This window comes from Alligator mississippiensis, chromosome 4, assembly GCF_030867095.1.
Source record: "Alligator mississippiensis isolate rAllMis1 chromosome 4, rAllMis1, whole genome shotgun sequence".
NCBI classification, from domain to species: Eukaryota; Metazoa; Chordata; order Crocodylia; family Alligatoridae; genus Alligator; species Alligator mississippiensis.
In genome coordinates, this window is record NC_081827.1 from 158732355 (window position 1) to 158747547 (window position 15193).

General features: G+C 43.0%; 1 protein-coding gene across 3 annotated transcripts in view; it reads left to right on the forward strand.

Moving 5' to 3' along the window:
* DDX42 (DEAD-box helicase 42) overlaps window positions 1–15193 on the forward strand; it is a 39818-nt gene that overhangs the window by 17222 nt on the left and 7403 nt on the right. For all 3 annotated transcript variants that reach the window (XM_014609200.3, XM_006271562.4, XM_059726851.1), the window contains exons 10-16: window positions 238–414; window positions 5123–5251; window positions 7371–7470; window positions 8907–8954; window positions 9624–9721; window positions 12762–13038; window positions 14777–15003. In XM_014609200.3, the coding sequence (XP_014464686.2) occupies window positions 238–414; window positions 5123–5251; window positions 7371–7470; window positions 8907–8954; window positions 9624–9721; window positions 12762–13038; window positions 14777–15003 (1056 nt within the window). The remainder of the gene's footprint in view (window positions 1–237; window positions 415–5122; window positions 5252–7370; window positions 7471–8906; window positions 8955–9623; window positions 9722–12761; window positions 13039–14776; window positions 15004–15193) is intronic.

Here is a 15193-nt window from a genome sequence, read left to right on the forward strand (position 1 = left end):
CATGAAGCCGTAGTAACTTTCAGATTACTAACAGACTCATCCAGATCTGAACTTGGTGACTTAGATGCAAGAGCTCATACAATAGTCATGTTACGATCCCTATGTTACAGATCCCTTGTGACATCTTGTCCTCCATATTCATGTGGTCTTTAAATCAATATGCCCACATGAATAAGGAATTAAGCTATTCCTGTGTGACCTGGCAGATCAATTTAGACATCTGTTTTTTATTTTCAGGGTGTTCCAGTTGCACTGAGTGGCAGAGACATGATCGGCATAGCTAAGACTGGCAGTGGCAAAACAGCAGCCTTTATTTGGCCAATGTTGATCCACATCATGGATCAAAAAGAACTGGAACTGGGAGATGGTCCCATTGCAGTGATTGTGTGCCCAACCAGAGAGCTTTGCCAACAGGTAGGTGTATATAATGCATAAGTGCAGGCTGGGTTTGATTTTAATAAAATCAGTATAAATCACTGGTCAGGAAGTCTTGATTTAATCATTGTTTTTTACAAAAAGTGCATTCTTGTTGTTTGATATCCTTTATTCATTTAACATCTGGAAACTTTACACTTTTAGAGAAAGGTAAGGGCTTGACTCTACACAAACTTAGAGAAAAACAAAAGGGCTGATGGGTAGGTAATCAGGTCTGTGTTATCTCTTATTTCCATATACTGCTGTTGACAAGGATGTTATCTCTGGAGAGAGAAATCCACAGTTTGAGAACTGAAACTAAGCATCACAGAGATGCTCAATGGGTTCTTCTAGACTGAGCATCAAGTCCCACTGGGTAGAGTGGTTTTCTTTAATCTTTACTAATCTATAGAAGAGCCTCTGGGAACCCCATAAGATTAGTCCCTGGCCTGTTGTGACCTATTTATAAAACTCTTCTAAAAGGGTTACATGAATATATTGTCTTAAATAGTATATAATTATAAGTTATAATCCCTATTCCATGATGATATATTTGAGCTTTAACATCTTTTAAATTAAAACTATCTTTAATATAGGTTTATTTAAAAAACAAAACCAACTCCTTCTTACCAAAAAAATAAAAACATCTGATTTAAATAAAAAAATCCAATTTTTTAATTTTCTTAAAACCTTTATTTTGTATTCACCCTGTATAAGTGTCCTTCTATTTCCTTATAAACACAGCAAGTCTTTAGCAAGAGAAGTTAGCAGAGAAACTGCAATGCCTGTTGGAAAAGACTATCCTGTGTATTATTAACTTGTTTAAGTATTTAAGCTAATACTTTACACCGGTGGTGCTCAGTCTATGGTCCATGGAACTGTCATGTGGTGTGTAGGTTGCCTCACAGACCAGATGAGATGGCTGTGCATGTGGATCAGGCCAGTATGTGGAGCCAATTCATGGCCAGGGCCGGCACACAGAGCCATATTTAACAAAGGATCCAGGAATACCCCAAAGCTGCAAAGTGGAATGACAAAGAGCGGTTGAACCCCACTGATGATAGATGTCTCAGTTACCTTCCCCCCACTACCCCATAAGTCATGAGGTTTGCCAACCACCTTGACCTCTTCTGTCTCTGGATTTAGCTTCAAGTGGTACATCTGTATCTGATCCCCAGTTTTATCCAGACACTAGGAAAGGACTGAGACTGCAGGGCCTGGGTCAGATCAAAAGGAGAAGGGGAGAGGGATCAGTGTCATCAGTAATACTGATGGCACCTCACTCCCAGTCTCCATGTGATTTCATCCAGGAGCCAAGGATAACACGGTTAACGAGAAGGACAAGATGGAACCTTGGGGATCCCACAGAAAAAGTCCTGCAGCCAACATTTCCCAGACAGCAGCAAAAGCCTAGTAGCCTAGGGGAGGGGGGAAGGGGTCACAAAAGGGACAGGGAGAAGAGAGAGCTTGGGGATGGGGATGGGAGGGGCTGTTTGTTCCTCCAGGTGGGAAAACTGGTGTTGGAGGCAAAGAGAGAATATACGTAGAGGAGCAAACCCCCTCCTCTACCCAGTGCCAGGGCCATTTGCCAAGGCAGCCCCCAAGTGCCCTAATACTCCATGCCCCGGTTTTCTTGCCAGGAGGAACAAACAGCCCCTCCCCTACCCATCCCCAAGCTCTCTCCTCCTCCTGTCCCTTTTGTGACTCCTTCCCCTGCCCCCTCCCCTGGGCTGCTAGGCTTTTGCTGCTGACTGAGGAATGCTTTCAGCAGCTGTCAGAGAGCCAAGAACTCTGCTCCTGCAATTAAACTTTGCCCTAAACCTGACCCCCTCAGCCATTTGGGAAGCATAGGGGGCACCACAGTCTGGGTTCGAAAATGGTGGCCCCTGCCATAATATTAGTGAGCTGGGCTTGGAATTTAAACGAGGCCCTCCTTGTGATCAAGGACTGCTAAAGATTTTAGAGGGTCAGCAGGGTATGGTGTTTCCCCTGTTTATCTCTAAATAAACGTTATTGACCCAAGCCACAAATACAGTCTCCATACTATACCCAGGACAAAAACCAGACTGATAGGGGTCCAGGAGTCTCAGACTGCCCAGCTGCATCTGGAGCTATAGGGTTTAATAACCTTTTCCAAAAAATGAGGTTGGAGACCAGGTGGCAGCAGAAGAGATTTTTAAGTTGGAACTGGATAATTATTGACTTAAGAATGTCTGGTACCTTGCCCTCCAAAAGGGAGGCACTGACACCTCCCACCAACAGTGGCCCTAGTTTCCACTGGCTGCCTTTTACAAGCCAAGACAGGCACAGGTTCAGGTCATAGCGTGTTGCCCATATCCCCCAAACACATTGTTTGCACTGGTGGGTAAAAAGAAGGTACTGCACCTGGGGAGGAAGAACCAGCAGCATACCTACAGGCTGGGGAACTCCCTCCTTGTCAGTGCAGAGGCAGAAAAGGATCTTGGAGTCATTATTAATGCCAAAATGAACATGGGCCGACAGTGTGGGGACACGGTCAGGAAGGGCCAGCTGTACCTTGTCATGCATCCACAGATGCATCTCAAGCAGGTGATCCTCCCCCTCTATGCGACACTGGTCAGATCGCAGTTGGAGTACTGCGTCCAGTTCTGGGTGCTGCACTTTAAAAAGGATGTGGACAACATGGAGAGGGTCCAGAGGAGGGCCACTCGCATGATCAGGAGTCGGCAGGGCAGGTCCTACGAGGAGAGGCTAAGGGACCTGAACCTGTTCAGCTTCTACAAGAGAAGGCTTAGGGGGGATCTAGTGGCTGTTTACAAACTCGTCAGGGGGGACCAGCTGACATTGGGGGAGTCCCTGTTCCACCGAGCACTACCAGGAGTGACAAGAAATAACGGTCATAAACTGGTGGAGGGTAGATTCAGGCTAGATATCAGGAGGCGCTACTTCACTGTCAGGGCGGCTAGCATCTGGAACCGACTTCCAAGAGAAGTGGTGCTGGCTCCTACCCTGGGGGTCTTTAAGGGGAGGCTGGATGAGCACCTCGCCAGGGTCCTTTAACCCCAGTACTCTTTCCTGCCATGGCAGGGGGTCGGACTTGATGATCTGCTCAGGTCCCTTCCGACCCTACTTACTATGAAACAATTGAAAATGAGTTTTATAAACCCAGCAAAACCAAGTTTCCTCAGCCTGAGTTAGGACTCTGCAGCTAAACTGGCATTCCCTCAGCTATGCCAGATATGAGGTTTTTTGGGGTGGGGGGGGGTGTTTTTGTTTTTTTGTTTTTGTTTTTTGTTGTTGTTGTTGGGGCGGGGGGTTGTCTGCGAAGGTGGCAATACCCATCACAGTGGACTGTGAATTACTCCCGTTTCCAGGTAGAGATGACCTGGATTTAGCAGGCCATTCCTCAGCCAAAACCATTCTGCCAGGTAGCACTTTGAAGATGCTGTTACCTTGGTCCATCCCTACCCACCTGAATTCGGCCCATTACCATCCCGTCACTGTGCTAGCTGGCTCATCATCAGGCTCCCCACAGGTCCAGAAATTTGTCAGCAAGTCAGTAGCAATTAACGTTTCCACCACTCCCCCCACTGCCAAATTTTTTGGACCTTTGGGGAGCACAATAGGCTCAATGACATAGCTGCATGAACTGGATTTGGCTTGTAAACCAGGGGTTGAGCACCTGTGGCATAGTCCTTTAAAAATAATCTGTGCTGCAACCATTTGGCTTTGGCATGGGTCAAGAAAGAGCCACCTGCATTCTAACTGCCTACCCTTGAGTGTATTTCATTTACCCTATGTGCAAGGGGGATCTGTGCCACTGCAGCAGTGGGAATGCAGATGCCTTGGTGCCACTGTGTCTAACTGAAGTAATTGTGCTCTTACAGTGTTTGGCAAGGGCATTGGTGGAGTGAGAATTAAGGTCAGTGTGAATGTCCCCCAGAATTCTGGAATCTGACCAACTCCATGAGTCTGTAGGGGCAGACCAACCTAACTGGTCCATCACCTAGCTGGGACATTGGGGAATAGGGGTCTGGACCTATAGAAGATAATGATCTGACTGTGACAGAAGTGTCTTAATGACACCCCTCATGATTGGACATTTTGTTTCCAGTTACGTGCAAAACATTAAGTGCAACATTTGCCTTGCCTCATGTATCAGTCCAGTTATTATCTGGCATAGCTGCCTTGTCAGGTGTCCACTGACCATATCTCCTTTGTAACCCTTCTGTGCCTCTTGACATTTTTCTTCCCTCCTCCCATCATATCTTCCCCTGTCCAGCTCAATCCCAGCAGGTACAGTTGTAACTTCTACTATCCTCCTTCTGCTCACTGGTGCCCACCACTTTCTTCCAACTCTTGGCCATTTTTGCAGTATCCCAGTGTTGTTCCTGTGTTTTAATGAGAATACAGTAGAACATTTTATATCCAATATGCACCTTATGGGACATTTTTGGGGTTCATGTTTGTAGTGTGATAAATATTCTGGATCAAATTTTGCAGTTGGATGCATGGATTGGCCTCCCATGGAAGATAATGGATGTAGCAGATTATGTGTAAGAGAGCAAAACTCGATCTTGAGAGTGATTAATATATTTTCTTGAGTTACATTAAGCCCTGGTGTATGACAGTGGAATAGAAGAACTGAATCATGTTCTCAAAAAAGAGGCACCCTCTTCTTGAATCTCACAAAACTGAGTTGTGTTTTTGTCTTGTTTACAACTTCGAGATCCATTCAGAATGCAAGCGCTTTGGTAAAGCATATAACTTACGCTCCGTAGCAGTGTACGGTGGTGGAAGTATGTGGGAACAAGCGAAGGCTCTGCAGGAAGGAGCGGAGATAGTGGTCTGCACACCAGTGAGTACCTTCCATGCTGACAGAATGTGTTTTTTCTGATGACACTGGCAAACTGTGGTATGATGATACCAGAGAATTATGGGGAACCATAACGAACTTGTTCTGTGATTGGTTACATTAGCAGTCACCAACCAGTGGATCTCGATCCACCAGTAGATCTCGGAGCCTCCTGGAGTCAATCTGAGGGTGGGGAGGGAGGGGGCTGAGTGTCCATGTGCATGCACATGCGCACCCCAACCCAGCAGGTTAGTCGATGGGGGAGGGGTGGTGGCAGTGCATGGTAGATCTTGGGTTGCTTTAAATGTCAAAGGTGATCTCCTACTTAAAGGTTGGAGGCCACTGCTTTACACATTGTCCTCTTAATGTTGCTTGCATAATCTTTAAATAAGAGAGAGAAAAGATTGAATTAATAGGATTGATTATTGATTCAATAGGAGTGGTATACAGTACCAGCACTCAATTACTAATTCCTAACACTGTAACCAACATTTTCTAAATGTGGCCAACTCCAGTGCTGACTTCCTGAATCTTCAAAGTGCATTACAGCAATACTGAGGGGTGTAAACATGTGATTCTGGTAGCATACTAACTCAAAAATCTGACGATAGTAATTTAAAAAGGCACCAGTGTCAACTTGTTTCACTGCTTATCAGTTATAAACAGCCAATTTTGAATCTTTAGGCACAATTTGAATAACCTACAACCACATAGTTTGTGCTGATGTCTGGAAGGGAAGAATTGGAGGGTCAGTTACTGCATGTCAAAAATATATTCAATTCCAGTGGTTTACATTTTGATGATGAAGACTGGGTAGCAGGGAAAACTGGGAGTACAGCAGGAGGATGAACCAAAGGAAACACAGCAGTAGCTGTTTATTGTAGATGTCACGGTTGAAGATAATGTGTGAGCAGTTCTTGGACAAGTTATTGAGGGACTGAAAAAAACCCAGGGTATTGGCCGCCCTATGGGAGCAGCCAAATATCTGGGTAAGAGCCACAGTGCTGGAGCCCCAGCAGTACCACGAGAAGAAACCTAGCACTGTGAGATTACAAAAAGAGTGGTCATTCCTCAAGGAAGCAATCCTAGGAGCACAAAGTCCATTTCTTTTAGTAAGAATAGCAGCAAAAGGGCTGGGAGACCCCCTTGGCTCAGTAGGGAAGTCATGGACCTACTGAAATTGAAAAGAGAAGCTTATAAGGGATGGGAGTCAGAAATTACCACCAAAGAGGAGTACACAGCAATAGCCCTCACCTGTAGGGAGCAGATTAGAAAGGCAAAGGCAGAAACCGTATTCAAATTGGCAACGGGAATCAAGGACAACAAAGTCCTCCTTTTGATATGTAGGAAGTCAGAGACAAAATAAGGGAAGCATAGGGTCCCTGATGAAGGAAATAGGACAACTGATAAGCGACACTCAGGGGAAAACTGAACTCCTAAATGAATACTTCACGTCAGTATTCCACAGTATAAACATGAGCCACCAATGTGATGCTGTAGCTGGCAGAGCAAATCAAACACTGACATGCATCTACCAGTGCATCTCAAGCAAGACTAAGGATGTCATCCCCTCACTCTACTCAGCCCTGGTGAGACTGCAGCTGGAGTACTGCATCCAGTTCTGGGCGGTGCACTTCAGGAAGGATGTGGAGAAGCTTGAGAGAATCCAAAGGAGGGCCACATACATGATTAGAGGTCTGGAGAGCAGGTTATACAAAGAAAGGCTGAAAGGCATGGGACTGTTCAGCCTAGAGAAGAGAAGACTTAGAGTGGGGCTGTACCTGATAATCTTGTAAGTTTCCTTCCAGCCTCTAACATCTATGAACCTATGACATTTGAAGGGTTTAATTACCTGTGTCCAAATGTTCTTGTGAAAACCTACACATCAAATATAGTGTTAACATGAGCAGTCACTGAGTGCATTTAGAATCTTCTTTCCACTGATTTGTGTATATATAATGTGTACATTAGTGCTATCTTCTGTTGCGAGCCTCTGTTTTTGTATTAAGATTATTTATACTGGGTGAGGACTAAATTCCAAAGCCAGATGCACGTAGTTGATATTCAAAATATCACATGTTACGCTTACATGCTGTGGATTTGAATGTTTTGTTTTTGATAGGGTCGCTTGATTGATCATGTGAAGAAGAAAGCTACCAATCTTCAGAGGGTCTCGTATCTTGTATTTGATGAAGCAGATCGAATGTTTGATATGGGTTTTGGTACGTACTGAGAAAAAACCTCTACGCAATGCTTTAAAGTACTGGTGCTCAGTGGTCAAGCTGATTTGGCTGTCTAGAACTCCTGTAGCTTAACAGAACATAGGTATTCGTCGTCAAAAGGCTACGTGGACAGAACTTTTTTGCGGCTGGTGTTTAAAGTTCCTCTCCTATTGCCATAAGTGTGAAGGGACTAGTGAAGCCTAATGAAACAAACACTGGGAATAGGATTCAGGAACTCCTGGGTTCTGATCCTAATTTTTATCTCTGACTGTGGGCTGCAGCACTGCAGTATAAAATTGGGGTCACCATAACAACAGATGCCTACTTCACAAAAGTACTGTGTTGGATTACCTAATGTCTTTGAATTTGCAGATGGCTTCATCTTTTTTTAAAAAAGCCCAGTGCCTTATAGCTTGGACTTTGCATGAGAGAAAACACACCAAAGTGGAGGAAAGCATTTCATTAGTAACTACATACAGCTTGGAAGTCAGTTACATAAGAAAGGCGCTTCAGCCTGTTTGTCTGAGTGCCAATAACCACCATTTCAAGGAAGGTGAAATACTAAATATTGAATATGATAGCTTTGAAGTTGCTATCTGAGCTATTTTGCCAGCCATTTAGATTTAATGCATAAAGTTAAGCAGAATATTAGTTACAACAGCCTCAAAATTCTACTTGAGTTTGACCAGATGAAAAAAGACCATCATAAATAGAAACATATAACATATGTTAGAAATAGAAAATAGAAAATTTTGTACTTGTGCATTTCCATAATCATTTGGGAAGAATGACTTGATGTAACTTTAAAAAAAAAAGTACACACCTCATCTTGGAATAATTCTTATTTGTTCTGCTTTTGTTTTGGGACTTCAAGGCATGGAGTCGCTTTTCTTGTTCAGCCCAGTCAGAGATGGATGCCCCAACATCTCCAGCCATTGACTATTGTATTAGGGTCACTCAGAGTTGGGAGTAGAAGGACCTTGGGCACTGGACCTCCATGGTACCCTCATTTTTGGCAGCAGTGTTTGGCCTGTATCCCATGTTAGCTCGGGTAGTGCTAATCCTCAGGATAGAAAATCAATAGACTTCCTCAAAAACTATAATGCTGTTTTACAAGCAGAGGCATAAAGAAAACAGATGCTCATAGCAGAGCCAAAGTATCTATTCTCTCTGACATAAAGCATTTACTCCTTCCTCCATCTATTTAATGATCTGGTTTGAAAATTGCCTATCTGTAATTGGAATGAGCTGTTTTCTGAACAGCAAGTTTTACAGTGGGCTTTAATGGAATGCAATCTTCTTTAGACTTCAGTTTGTTATGGCCAGTTCTTAATTTTTTTTTAATCTGTTGTATGCTCAGCAGTCTTGACTAAATTTCCTTCTAGTGGTTAACAAAATTATGCTAAATTCTATATGATGCACTTTCTTTTTTGTAGAATACCAGGTCAGATCGATCGCCAGCCATGTGCGTCCTGACAGACAAAGTAAGTACAACTATGCTTCAAAACAACTGCCTTGGGGGCAGGAGGAAAACTCAGAAGAGGTTTTTTGAGATCTAGTAGTTTTGAGTCGAGGGTTCTGGAGCCAGGGCTCTGAGATCCTCTTTCTCTGCATAGTTCCTTGTCTCTGAATTATGCTGTTATTTTAGATAAATCACTTAAGCCTAGATTTTTAAAAACATTTAGCAGCTCCCATTACTCTCAGTAACAGCTGCTGCATGCTGAGCACTTATGAAAATCGGCTTCAGTTTTTGACCCTTCTGTGTAAAGTACTGAAGTCCAAGGTGATTTTATTAATTAATTTAATATAGGAATGTGCTTTGATTTTCTGATGAGAACCACCATAGGAGTATGAAGCACCATTACATTCTTTTCTCATAATCTTTTTAGATAATCAAATAAATACTCTTATTTTTAGCGTTTCCTGTCTATTTAGAGTGATCTTATTAAATGTATGTGCTTGATGTGTATTTCTGCTAAGAGATTGAACAGAGATTTGCTTTAAATATTGTAAAAATAGAATATAACTTAGAATCCCTATTACCCAGAACTGTTCTTATATTTCTTCTCTCTAAAATCTATCTGTAAGACCTATAAAGTCTTTTCATGTAGAAAGGGAACTTATTCAGCCTTAAAATAGTCTTTTCTTTATAGCTCTCTTGTTCAGTGCTACTTTCCGAAAGAAAATTGAGAAATTGGCAAGAGATATCCTGATCGACCCAATTCGAGTGGTTCAGGGAGACATTGGAGAGGTAATTTCACAGCTTTGTTTCTGAAGGAGAATGCTGGGATGAATTTGATGAATTCTGTGATGAAATAGCTTGTGTTCTTGAATAAAAAAGCAAATAATTATTCATTTAAAAAAAACGTTTTTACACGTTTCTAGCCTATATTTGTGGCAATGACTTTTAATCTCTCGGTAATGGAAGTTATCAATGGGTGAAGCAATGCCAGTGTCATAATGTTTACTCTGAAGTCCCAAAAAAAGAAAAAAAAAAAAAAGAAAAAGCAAATAACCCCCCCAAAGAAGATTACTCAGATTGTTAAATTAAATGTGTTCCTGTTGTTTGCAATTTATTTTATTGATTTTACTTATGTTCCAAATACAGCTTACACCAGACCAAGCAAGTGTAAATGTGCATGTCTGTGGTTTACAGTTGTGCAGTTAAAAGCACAGTAGCATTAAACCTATAATAGCATCCTCTTCCAGTTGCTGTATCTTATCTCAGAATACTATTTAACGATGCAGTGTTGCTCAGATGAGAGCTTTGTCTTTAGCTTAGATAGAAACAGGGCTTCATGTACTCTGCAGTCTTTTATTGTCAAAATACTTTTAGCTCATTAGTAAGGCTGGTGACTTGCTAAAAGTTTAGATCCCTCTTATCTAAACATTGTCAAATTTTCTTCTAATCAACTTTAAGAAAAAAGTTAGAATCAATCTAATTCCGTCAGTGGGGGGATGCACAGGTAATTTTAATTCTGTCCATGCTAGTTCAATAGTTTTGTTTCTGTCAGTCTGGGAGTCACATGGATAAATTCCTGTGCTTTGCCTTGAAACCATAAATGATCAATTGAATTTTAGCACAGATGTTGCAGTTAAGGCTGCTCATGAAACTGATATAATGGCTTCCAGCTGGCTTATGTAGGGATTTTTATTACAGTTTTGCTTGGTGACAGTATATGAGCTATATGTTAGCTAAATTGTTCAATAAAGTGAGAGGTATATATCTGTTCTGAAGAAATTTTGCAGGTAATATATTCACTTTTGAAAATTGCTAAGGCATTTTATTATTTAACAGGTCACTTTCAAAACAGTCATGCCCTAAAGGAAACCTGTCTCTCTTGCTTCAAATGGCATCACTCATCGCACCTTATGTTATATTAATAAAATAATTAATGGCTGATCCAGGCCTTGGGTTTTTCAGCTTGCTAGGCAAGTGTTTTGCTTTTGAGGAAAGAAGTCATATTGGCTGCTTACAGATGTTAAAAACCCCCAGAAGAACAGAGCTTTAAACTCAGCATGCTCCTGCACCAAACCCAGCACATACCCAGAAGAGGCATCACAATAGTTGGACCCAACTCACCCAACGTCTGTATAGATCAGGCACTTTAGCAGGGCTTTTTGACGCTTTTATTTAATAGCTGATTGAATCAGCTTTAGATAAGTGCCAAAAAGCCCTGCTGAAGTGCCTGATCTATATAGACACTGTGGAGCTGAGTCGACCTAATGCACTGCTTTTCTGGTAAAGCACAGGGGGGTTGTTTGTTTAATTTTTTTATTTTATTTTATTTTATTTTTTAATGTCTGTAAGCAGCCTGTGATATTTGTCAGGCAGTTTTACTTCTGTTGTTGTAGAATGTTCTGGTTTCTTTTGGGCACAATTACTACTATGTTTTGAAAGTGTGAAATGCTATATATCAGAATGTATGCAACTAAGGCAAAAATCTAAGGAGCCCAAAATAGTGTTGTTCACCGTCTTTCAGCTCCTGAACCTGACAAACACTGTGCTTTACCCTGATTCAACTGAAACGTCATAGGTCCTGGAGGTTTCTTCTTCAGGTTATGCACAAGTGATTTTTCTGATAAGTGCCTTCCCCCTAAATATCCTTAGACCAGATTATCCCCTTGTCCCTGGTCCTTTGCTGGCTTGGACTATAGACAAATATACATCTGTAACTGCCTCAAAAGCAGAGAGGGAAGCTGCTGCTTGGGGAGCCGTTAAATGTGCATGAACCTGTAGTATTACAAGTCTAGGAGTACTGCTTCAACTTTAGCCCTGCCTCATGCAGAGTCTAAGTTAGGGCGATATAGCTCATTTGTATCACTCAGACAGATGTAACATACCCTAACATGTTCTGCACACTCCTCCCTTTCCTTTTTCTGAAGCAGCTGCAAAGATCCGTTTGTCCCTACTCTTAGTCTGGCCCTTGTAGATGTTAGTAAAATCACTCATGTTTGGATGGAAACAGCAAATATGCTCTTTTAAATCTGTAGGGCAGGAGTTCTCAAACTGGTGGGGTCACGAGCAATTTAAAGTGGGTCGCAAACTTCTTATTCATAGATTCATAGATGTTAGGGTCAGAAGGGACCTCAATAGATCATTGAGTCTGACCCCCTGCATGGACAGGAAAGAGTGCTGGGTCTAGATGACCCCAGCTAGATGCATATCCAACCTCCTCTTGAAGACCCCCAGGGTAGGGGAGAGTACCACCTAAGAGCACCACCAGGAGCACCATCTCTTCCCTCCCTTGAAGCAGTGGCATGGGGGGCAGGGCTGTTGTCGCCATCCAGCACTCCATGCCACCACTGTGCGCTGCTCCCAGGCCATGTCCGGCCAGTCAACAAGTGGGGTGGGGTGAGGTCCCCCGGTGGCCGACTTATCCATGGGGAAGTGGTGTGCAGCAGTGGCCCTGCCCCCCGCACCACCACTTCTAGGGAGGGAAAAGAAGTTTGCAAACCACTTTTAAGCTGCTGGCTGCCGAGATGTCGTGGTATCACAGTTTGAGAACCCCTATTGTAGGGTATTAAAAGGCATCATGGCAAAGTGTATCCTTTGCTTTTCCTAGGTTTATGGAAGAGTAGCTCAGTTAATCCTTGCCTTTATGCACTATTAGGATAAAGTATTTGGGGGTTAGGCAGGAGAAGCAAATACAAATTGAAATGGAACTTTTCCAAGTGAACCCACTTCAGCCTACTGCCCCAGTCTGAATCCCTGCATCGCATTCCTTGTCTGCCTCATGCTTGCTTCAGCATGCAAGGTGATAACTTTGCCTTCTTGCTCCTCCCAACAGGCAAATGAAGATGTTACTCAGATTGTAGAGATTTTCCTCTCTGGCCCTACCAAGTGGAACTGGCTGACTCGACGCCTGGTGGAGTTCACTTCTTCTGGGAGTGTTCTCCTGTTTGTTACCAAGAAAGCAAATGCAGAAGAGCTAGCCAATAATCTCAAGCAGGAGGGTCATAATCTAGGCCTCCTTCATGGCGATATGGACCAGAGTGAAAGGAATAAAGTCATTTCAGAATTTAAGAAAAAGGGAATCCCAATACTGGTTGCTACTGATGTGGCAGGTAAGGAATATATTTCTTATTGGAATATATTCAAGTTGTCTGTCTCAACAGAGCAGTTAGTGAATCGGTGGAGGAAGAAACTATTGCTACACAAACATTTAAACCTAGTGAGAGTAACATGGAGGAAGCCTTGCCCTGTGGTTGTCTGCAGCTAACACAAGTCTTCTTCCAGGTAGACTTTTTAGTGGGATCATATACAAGTAGGGTGGACAGAGAAGACGACCATCCCATTTCACAGCATCTTCCAGGTTTTTCACTTCTAATGTGAAGCAAAACCAAAATTAAAAACCAAACTCTCTGGATGGTTTTAAGAAAATATCTGTTTTGGGAGAAAAGTAGATGAATGAATGCCGCTGCTAATCTGGCTACCAGCCTAGGCTGTGGGCAGAGGCGACCTGAGCAGGGTGCGGGGCCTGGAGCAAATCAGCCCATGAAGGGCCCCCCCGCCCCTGCTCCAATCCCAGACCCGAAGAAGCTGCCACCGCCATCAGCAGCATTGGCGGGGAGGCAGGGGTAGCAAGCAGCTGGATACGGAGCCACTGCTCCGCCCAGCTCCACGCCGCCGCTGCTCTGCCTGGCTCCATGGGGCCCCCCAAAGCACGGGGCCAGAGGTGGTCACCCCAGTTGGTCCCCCACCCCGGACGGCCCTGGCTGTGGGAACTCCAGTTCAAGACTGTGCTTTGTCTAATTCAGAACAGTTTCTTTATCCCAAATCACTTCATATCAGACAGCCTAGAGCCATGAAAATGGGTCTCCCACAATTCAGGCTTCCCTGACCACCCAAATGTTTCAGCTTCACCAAAATACCCTTTTTGGTAATAAAAAAAAAAAAACCCCAAAAAACATTATGGCTGGCTCTATCTACAGGGCAGTTTGTGCCCATATGTAGCAAGTGAGATGACTATCATGGTAGGCAGCAGAGGTGGGATTTTGTTTTAGGGAGCAAGGCTTACATTCAGTTCCATTGATTTGTGTGACCTCAGCTAAGTCATTCAAACTTTCTATACCTTGGTTTTTGCATCTGAAATCAACTAATTTCTTCCCAGCAAGCACTTGATACTTAGTAAGAGAGTATTTATGAAGTTATTTGAGGACCTGGAATGACAGGAACTGGAGAAGGGAAAGGGTTAATGCTGATTAATGTACACACAGTCTCTCTGCCTTCAGTAGCACAGCTTGTGCAGCTATATGTATAACTTGTTATAGACCTTTCCAGTGCGCACACATACATAAGGGTTGACTGTTGCCAACTTAGGGACAATAATCATATGATTTCCAAGACACTGCTGGAAATGGGTCTAAGTTTCAGTCTTTTCAAATTATTAAACTATGTAGAGGCAGGTGTGCTCACCAGTTTATTCTAAGGAAGTTAACGTCTCCCTTCTGAAGTGCTGACTGTCCAGTAATTTGGCCGGTAGAGACATTGTACATTCTTGCAGTTCTGGATATTTGAATAAACAACATGGTGTTTATTTGCTACATTTTCTAGTAAGACACCTCTGTTGTCCACTATCCTGTTAACTTGGGAATGAGTGAAAATTGTTACAGTGGGGCTGGATATTGTTACACTTTGGTTAACCAGGGCTTTCAGCTGTTACTGAAGACTAGCTTGGATTTTGTTCTAGTGGAAAACTTCAATTCACTCAAACTGTGTAAAGTGGAGCACAGTGGTTGAATGAGACATCTTCATAGTAATTTAGGGTAACCAAACTAATCATCATGTCACTTTGTGTTGCAGCTCGTGGTTTGGATATTCCTTCTATTAAGACTGTGGTCAATTATGATGTGGCCCGGGATATAGACACCCACACCCACAGAATTGGACGTACCGGCAGAGCAGGCGAGAAAGGAGTAGCATACACTTTGCTGACTCCCAAAGACAGTAATTTTGCTGGTGATCTTGTCAGAAATCTGGAAGGTGCCAATCAGCATGTTTCCAAAGAGCTGTTGGACATTGCAATGCAGGTTTGAACAAAAAAGTCTTTAGGGGGAAGGATCCTTTGGTGGATCTTAAAAGATCATTCAGAGGGTTGTGCCAGGGGTGAATTGGGTGTTTGCCACTATCAATGTAAAAACAACCTAAATGTGTGTCCTCAGCTGAGTACTCTCAGTTCTAAGTCTGCTGGGCCCTCTTGATTCCCAGTGCACTGGTTCA